The sequence below is a fragment of the Heterodontus francisci genome, chromosome 39, assembly GCF_036365525.1.
Source record: "Heterodontus francisci isolate sHetFra1 chromosome 39, sHetFra1.hap1, whole genome shotgun sequence".
Taxonomy (NCBI): domain Eukaryota; kingdom Metazoa; phylum Chordata; class Chondrichthyes; order Heterodontiformes; family Heterodontidae; genus Heterodontus; species Heterodontus francisci.
In genome coordinates this window covers 15,396,259-15,405,281 of record NC_090409.1, presented here as the reverse complement: position 1 = coordinate 15,405,281, position 9,023 = coordinate 15,396,259, and the positions used below count along the sequence as shown (strand labels likewise).

Here is a 9,023-nt window from a genome sequence, read left to right as displayed (position 1 = left end):
CGAGGGGACATAGCTTTAAGTTGAGGGGTGATAGATATAGGACAGATGTTAGAGGTAGTTTCTTTACTCAGAGAGCAGTAGGGGCGTGGAACGCCCTGCCTGCTGCAGTAGTGGACTCGCCAACTTTAAGGGCATTTAAGTGGTCATTGGATAGACATATGGATGAAAGTGGAATAGTGTCGGTCAGACGGTTTCACAGGTCGGCGCAACATCGAGGGCCGAAGGGCCTGTACTGCGAAAAACATTCATTTAACGCTTCCCCGATCTCCTTTGATTCCACACACAACGTCCCACTACTATCCTTGATTGGCCCTAATCTAACTCTCGTCATTCTTTTATTCCTGATATACCTTTAGAAAGCCTGAGGGTTTTCCTTGATCCTATCCGCCAATGACTTCTCGTGTCATCTCCTCGCTCTTCTTAGCTCTCCCTTTAGATCCTTCCTGGCTAGCTTGTAACTCTCAATCGCCCTAACTGAGCCTTCACGTCTCATCCTAACATAAGCCTTCTTCTTCCTCATGACAAGCGCTTCAACTTCTTTAGTAAACCACGGCTCCCTCGCTCGACAACTTCCTCCCTGCCTGACAGGTACATACTTATCAAGGACACGCAGTAGCTGCTCCTTGAATAAGCTCCACATTTCGATTGTGCCCATACCCTGCAGTTTCCTTCCCCATCCTACGCATCCTAAATCTTGCCTAATCGCATCATAATTTCCTTTCCCCCAGCTATAATACTTGCCCTGCGGTATATACCTGTCCCTGCCCATCGCTAAGGTAAACCTAACCGAATTGTGATCACTGTCACCAAAGTGCTCACCAACATCTAAATCTAACACCTGGCCGGGTTCATTACCCAGTACCAAATCCAATGTGGCATCGCCCCTGGTTGGCCTGTCTACATACTGTGTCAGAAAACCCTCCTGCACACACTGGACAAAAACTTTGATGTTTTGTGTTAATTTGAGATTCATGGTTGCTTTACAATACTTTTTGGAGGTGATGCATATTGGGAGGGCTAACAAGGCCAGGGGATATACAATGGGTGGTCGGACCCTATGACGTCCAGAGGGTCAAAGGGACCTTGGTGTACTTGTCTATAGATCACTGAAGGCAGCATCACAGGTAGACAAGGTGCTTAGGAAGGCATATGGGATACTTGCCTTTATTAGCTGAGGCGTCAAATATTGGAGCAGGGAGGTTATGAGGGAGCTGTATAAAACACTAGTTAGCCCTTAGCTTGTGTTCCGTGTGCAGTGCTGTTCACCACACTGTTGGAAGGATGTGATTGCACTGGAGAGGATGCAAAAGAGATTCACCAGGATGTTGCTTGGCCTGGAGCATTTCAGCTATGAAAAGAGACTGGATAGGCAAGTGTTGTGTTTCTTAGAGCACGGAAGGCTGAGGGAGGACCTGATTGAGGTATACAAATTTATGAAGCGCACAGATAGTTTAGATAGGAAGAAACTTTTTTTCCCCCTGAGCGGTGGTGTCAATAACCGGCCTGCATATATTTCAGGTAAGGGACTGGAGGTTTAGAGCGGATTTGAGGTGAAAACAAAAATCGCCCAGAGGGTGGTTGCAATCTGGAACACATTGGCTGAAGGGGTGGTCGTGGCAGGAACGCTCCGGACATTTAAAAAGTTTTTAGATGAGCACGTGAAGCGACATACCTCTCAAGGCTAACGGCTAAGTGCTGGAAAATGGGATTAAAATAAATAGGCTCTTGACAGCCAGTACGGACACTGTGGGTCAGAGGTCCTGCTTCTGTGCTGTAGAACTCGGCGACTCGATGACTGCATTAGTCCGACTTCTGAATCAGTTATAGAGTCATGGAGTCATCTGACAGTGCATATTGAGACCATTCGGCCCATCGAGTCCATGGCTGTTCACCATGGAGCTTTCTAGTCAGTTCCACGCTCTCGCTCAATCCCCACAATCTATTTTTTCTGAAGTGGTCATCCAACTTCATCTTTCAGGCTTTAATTCTCTCCGCTTCTACCACCCTTGTGGGCCGTGAGTCTCACGTCATTACCACCGGCTGCATAAAAAAAGTGTATTTCCTTATATTCCCACTGCATCGCTTGACCGATACTTTCAATCTGTGCCACCTCCTCCTTGGGTTAATTGAAACAGGTTCTCCATGTTTAAGTTATCTAAGTCTATCACAATCTTGTACACTTCCATCAAATCTCCCATCAAACTTTATTGTTCCAACGAGACCAAACCCAGTTTTTCCAACCTAACAATGTAGCTAACATCCCCAATCCCTGAAACAATTATGGTCAATCTCGTCTGCACCCTCTCAAGAACTCTTACATCATTCCTGAAGTGCATTACAGGGAACTGGACCCAATACCCTAGTTGTTGTTTTCGTGTGAGAAGCAGTATTAATAGTGTTAATTTCAGGTGAGGCTTTAGTTTCAAGTCTGTATTAGTTTCAGGTGACCAATGATTTTGATTTCGTCTGTCACATTAAGCTGTTGTTTAATTTGAAGGGTTTATGTCAGCCTGAATGTCTGCATCGGTTGCAGGGACTGTTTGGGATGGAGGTTTTGCTTCAGGTGAAGGATTGCTATGACTTGGAACGCCAGTATCAGTTAGAGAGTTTGTATAAGTTGGAGGACTACTATCGGTTTGAGGGGCAGTATCAGTTGGAGAGATTGTATCTGTTGCGGGCAGGGGCTTGATTGGTTGGAGGGTCTACATTAGTTGAGTTGTTCTACTGGTTCATGAGATCATAAGAACTAGGAGCAGGAGTGGGCCGTTCGGCCCCTCGAGCCTGCTCCGCCATTCAATAAGATCATGGCTGATCATTTCAGATCCACTTACCCACGCTCTCACCGGATCCCTTAATTCCTTTATTGTTCAGAACGAACAATTAGCTTAAATTTGGCTTAGTTAAGCTTGGTTTCAAGCATTGCACTAGTTTGTGGTTCTGTATTACATGGCGATGGTGGTTTTGAATTAGTTTCTGGTGCTGATTTAAATTGAATCCAGCCGTGCATAGTCAGGTAACTGAATGTGCACAGTTAAAGAGGACCGCCAGGTGTCAGAGTGCAGTAGATTAATCCGAAGAGAGACATTCTAAGATTTGGAATTTAATTATTATATTGTAACAGTTGACTGAAGGACATCAGTGAAACAATGGGAGATCTAGAGATCGAATTGAAGATGTTTGTTGTTTGAAAGAATAACCTAATTGCTGGGAGAATGCAGGTTTATTTTTTATTGATTATTTAATATGAACAAAAAAAATTGTCCAGTCTTTGGCTTTTTCTAATTCAATCTCAGAACCAAATATATTCCATCAGTACTTGGACTGAACTGGAATGGATGTCTGGTATGGTGGGAAGAGGTGAACTTTTAACTCCGTACAAATTCAAAAGGTAAATATTTTGAAGGAAAATGCAAATAGTAAATGCCATTGTTATTGGGGTGTGGGAAAGCGACGTTTGAGAGCTATTTGATAAATTTTGGAGGGTGTAAGCTTTAAAAAATAAATCAGCCGGCAGGCGCTGGCTGCCATTTAAAATGCTGCCAGCGCCTGCCCACAGGCAGATGACAGCATTTTCGGTGATGGACAGTCCGCCTACTCCACGTGACTGGGCGCGGGTGGCAGGCCGTCAAGGCTATTTAAATGAGGCAGCACGTGGAATATTGCGGCGGCTGATTGGCTTGCTGTCCACCAGGTTTTCATCATGCCAGAGATCGGCAGAGCGCTCTGAAAATCCACTCCAATTCGTGCACTTCTCTCAGGACTGGTATCACCCTGGTTAAAATAATTGAACTGTATCCAGCGTATCGATATTCTTTTTGAAATATGGTGAGCAGGACTGGGCTCAGTATGCTACGTGATGTAATAATATAGTTCTATATTATTTTTAGATCAGCTCTTTTGCTTTTAAGACATCCATCCATTGAGAATTGAACTGCAATCCATTATTTGCAATTTTATAGCTTTTTGCCCAGTTCAAAATGATTTGAGTAGCTCTACGGCTGAATTCCCTTTCTCCTCCATCCATCCGACATTTATTTTCCAGGGCGAAAGCTTATTCGCCTGACCAAATTTCAGCAACTCACACTTAGCTCCACTGAACGTTTTCTTTTGCTATTTAAATGCCCCTTGCACAACTTTATTAATTAACAGAATGCACGCAGGTATTTTAATGCTCTCTTTGTCAAGATTAACTGTCCTCTCAATTTAGATTTGACTGCAAATTTTGAGATGTTGCTTCCACCTCCCTTGTCCATATGGATTATATAGATTTTGTACAACAGCTTTCCCAGCGCTGATTCATGTGGAACACCACTTTCCACCTGCCGTTAATCTGAGTAAATACCGGTAATCCCGATTTCTTGTCTTCCATTTTCATCAGCCAGCTTGCTCTCCATTCTACTGCTTGTGCCTTAACTCTACTAACTCCAAGATTTTTCATGAATCTGCAATGAGGTCCCTTGGCGAGGGCTGTGGGAAAACCGCAGTATATTACATCCACTGAATTAATTATTCCAACACTTTATGATTATTATTTAAATAATTCAATGCTATTGGTCAGTTATGACCTTTGTTTTGGAAGGTGCGTTGAGTACTCTATTGTATTATGACTTTATCGTTGTTTTTCATTTTTTTTGCATAAGAATTTCAGGAGCTTTCCGAGCATTGACGTAATTCTAACTGCTCTGTTCTTGGACTTGTTGTATCCATACATATTTTTGAATACCAAAGCTCATTAGTTGTCCGTCTGTTCTCTAGCATCATTCCCTTTTTGCTGATTATTAATGAGCAGATATTTGTGTTTCTTTTATCTCTTCCCTATCTTTTCTTTCACTACGTGCGGATGCAATGCATCTGAACAAGAGTTTTCACCCTCTTTTTTATTACTTCATATTTCGCAGCTTTCTTCTTAAATGTTTCGAAGATTTATTTATTATCTATGCTGTACCAGTTTAGATCCGCCCCTCAGAGATCTCTCTCTCCATTCTTCAGACACTAAATTGTCATCCACTGGTTCAGTCTGTCCGACTGTCCACAGCACATGTGATATCCTTTTGAAATTGGAAGGTGATCCAGAATTTAATTTACATATCTGCCCATATCAGTCTGTCCCCTCTTGCTCCAGGTGCAATAAACCCAACCCTTCGTTAAACTCACAGAGAATGCAATCTTGCCGTACAGATAATTTGAGGCTTCTTTCATTTGATCATGTTCTGCTGATACGATCTGAGGGTGCTATTTGGAATTCTTCCGTTTGTTTCATTCACTCATCATTACTAGTGGAATTCCTCTCTCTTGCTCAACGGCTTTTTTCTGGGAATGAAAACACACACAGTCTCCTGATACTCACACCTGTGCAGGAACCCTGTTGAAAATTATGGGTGTGTTATCCTCGGTTGTAAACACGGGGGTATTCCACACTCACATGGTCACTATGGGGGCCTGTATGTGTCCTAACCATGCTATCTTTGCGTCGGCTATGTGGACTATTATTTGTTCAAGTTTTACTCATTATCCTTATTTACATGTATCATTTTTTTCTGGTACTTTGATGACTGTTCCTTGAACCTGAAGACTTCCATAATATTTTTCTCTCATGTCCAACTCTCCATGGTCTATTACTGACACCGTCGTTCCATTCATTGATTTTTCTATCTCCATTCCAAGGGCTTGGCTGTCCATCGATATCTACTCTGTTCTCACCGAATCTAACACCTACCTTTATTGCGCTTCCAACTTCCTGGAAAGATTCTGTCCCAAACTCCCACCTTCTCAGCTTCTATCCCATCTGTTATAAGTATGCAAAATTCCACACCAATGATTCTGAAATATCTTCATTTTTCCTCAGCTGAGGATTCCCCTGGACTATGGCTAATAGGATACTCGACCATATTAATCCTATTACTCTCATTATTGACTTCACCCCTTCTCGTCCCTTCCAGAAACACGAGACGTTTGCCTTTGTCCCGACTGTCCACCCATACCCCATCACCCTCTAAATTTAACGCATCGCCCTTCCCATTCTGCCACATCCAACTAAATCCACGAGAGACCAATGTTTCTCTCTGCTTCAACTGCCCGCCCCTAGGTCAAACTGGTGCACTCCTCAATCACTCCAACATGAGCTCTTCTTCGCCAGGCACCTTGTTGTGAAAGTACAGGCCATGTTATCAACTGCTCGCTTTTCTCCTTCTTTCCTATTGAACACAGCCCTGAAGACTTCTGCCTGGTTAAACAGCGATTAGCATGTACTAATTTCACTTTCAACACTTTATTTATTGATCACGATGGTGTCTCCTGAACATTGCGAGATGACCAAGCGCCATCATTCCTTTGCACATTGAATTACTCCTGCTCTTCATTTTGTCGGTCGTCCCCCTTTCCTCTACGTTTCTCTGCTGTGATCATTGTATTTAAACTGTTAAATTCTAATTATCTTTGGGTTCTGCTGAAAACCTATCAGCTTGAAACGTTCACTCTGTTCATCTCTCCACAGATGGAATCTGACCTGCTGAAGGTTTTTAACATTCTCCAACAGTGCAGCAGTTTCATGTTTTGGTTGTTAATACAATCCGTAGGCATGGATATTGCCCCGGGGCGGGGGTGCCGCGGGGGTGGGAGAGGGGAGGGGGTCGGTGACATAGCTCATGATACGAGTTTCAGGGTTTTCACTTCACAGTCTGCTTGCTTTATCTGGGCAGTGATCCCGCCTTTATGCCAGATTAACCAGCAGGCTTTCCTTGCGATCAGGCAAGGAGCACTCTGACGTAGGCTGCAGGACCAGTGTGGTCCAAATCAGGAGGGAGATGACTGATATAGGCGATTTCCAATCCCAACTTCCACAGGGGAAAAAGTGGCAGCAAATCAGACCACAGCGGTGTTGATCCCAACACCTGGATAGAGGTATCCCATCCTGTAATGTGGTCCGAGTCCAATGAGGGGAATGGGTAGAGGAAGTATCTGCATCATTAGCCCAGTGGAGGGGTCTCATATGATGGAACATGGGACGAATCAGAAAGTGAGCGTCAAGGGATGGAGAGTGTCTGATCAACGACCCCAGGGAGCCCTTTCTGCCCTGGAGCTTTGTCTGAAGCGGGTGTGCAGGAGAGAAATGGAAGGGAAGTGTTTGATCCTCAACCCAGGGGAGGTTTCTCATACGCTGTAACGTGGTCCGATTCTGGCGAGGACCAGGGGAGTGTTTGGTCCTCACATTGGAAGGGTTCTCCGATAATGGAGTGTTTTCTGAGAACGGAAATGCAGAGAAATCCGTTAAACCCTAACTTAAGTGGGTCGGACGTGCTTGAGGATCGGGTTGAGATTTTAAAAATTGTAATCCTTGACCCAACCTCAAGCCCCGCATCCTATGATACACCCACCTCCTCTCACACTCGCCCCATTTTTTGGTGCGAAGTTCCTGCCACTATTGTCGGGGTCAGACATGGAGTAAGTGTGATCAGTTAATTTGCTCGTATCATCTCATTTCTTTCCCTTACAGTTAATTTACTGGGAATTATGATCCTGTCCAGGAGAAAGTGCGACCTCTCCACCTGCGTCACTCATTACCTGATGGCCATGGCAATGGCAGATCTACTGATTCTTATCAATGACATCATACTGTGGTGGATATGTTATTATTATTTCCCCAGATCATTCCTCTACATCACCCCTGTGTGTAGTGTTATTGCTGTCCTGAGAATTGCAGCCAGAGAGTGTTCTGTCTGTTTCACGGTCACTTTTTCCTTTGATCGATTTGTAGCCATTTGTCTCCAGAAGCTGAAAACAAAATATTGCACCGAGAAAACTGCAGCAGTGGTTCTGGCAACAACCTGCAGTACACGAGGTTTACGTAACGTCCCCTTCTACTTTATATATGAACCTGGAGAGATAATCGACAATGTACCATGGGATTGTTATACAAATCCAAACTATTATAATGAGCCAGGATGGGTGGCATTTGATTGGTTTCATGCAGTTTCAACACCGTTGCTCCCATTTGCTTTAATTGTGCTGCTCAATGCTCTGACGGTCAGGCACATTTTAGTGACCAGTCGACTACGTAAGCGTCTGTGGGATCAGATCAATAGAGAGCATCGCAGTGACCCAGAGATGGAGAGGAGAAGAATGTCTGTGATTTTACTCTTCACCATATCCGGCAGCTTCATATTTCTGTGGTTAGTGCATGTTATAGAATTCTTATATTATAACATTGCAGGAACAAATACCAGGAATTACAACAATTCTGAGTTCATATTTGGACGAGTTGGATTGATGCTGATGAATTTAAGTTGCTGCACAAATACCTTCATTTATGGGGCAACTCAGTCAAAGTTCAGAGAGCAGGTTAATAATGCAGTGAAATATCCGTTTACATCAATTGCCCAATTAATGTATACACGCAACAACTGATAGTGGCCCAGGTGTACTTCGCAATGTTCCCACTCTATGACTGCAATATTTATCCGCAACTGGAAAGAGGTGACCTTCAGCTGGACGAGTGCAAATACCATGGGTGTCTTGATTTGTGGGTGGTCATACGCGCCAAAAAGCAGAAGCACCGCAGCCGGAAGATGAAGGGCGGCACAGTGGTGCAGTGGTTAGCACCGCAGCCTCACAGCTCCAGTTACCCGGGTTCAATTCTGGGTACTGCCTGTGTGGAGTTTGCAAGTTCTCCCTGTGTCTGCGTGGGTTTCCTCCGGGTGCTCCGGTTTCCTCCCACATGCCAAAGACTTGCAGGTTGATAGGTAAATTGGCCATTATAAATTGCCCCTAGTATAGGTAGGGAAAAATAGGGAACAGGTGGGTATGTGGTAGGAATATGGGATTAGTGTAGGATTAGTATAAATGGGTGGTTGATGGTCGGCACAGACTCGGTGGGCCGAAGGGCCTGTTTCAGTGCTGTATCTCTAAACTAAACAAAAAACTAAACTAAACCTTAGAGGAACCGATCCAAAAAGGCAGTGGGGAGACACAGCGCCCCTTGCCGGCCAGAGGGGAAACAGCAGCCATAACCTCGCCTCCATCTGCAC

At 44.2% G+C, this 9,023-nt stretch overlaps 1 protein-coding gene across 1 annotated transcript; it reads left to right on the top strand.

The window, feature by feature from the left end:
* Window positions 1-7,509: 7,509 nt before the first annotated feature.
* On the top strand, window positions 7,510-8,403 carry LOC137352810 (probable G-protein coupled receptor 139). Its single transcript, XM_068018666.1, has one exon. It carries the CDS (start codon window positions 7,510-7,512, stop codon window positions 8,401-8,403), a length of 894 nt encoding a protein of 297 aa, XP_067874767.1.
* Window positions 8,404-9,023: the final 620 nt, after the last annotated feature.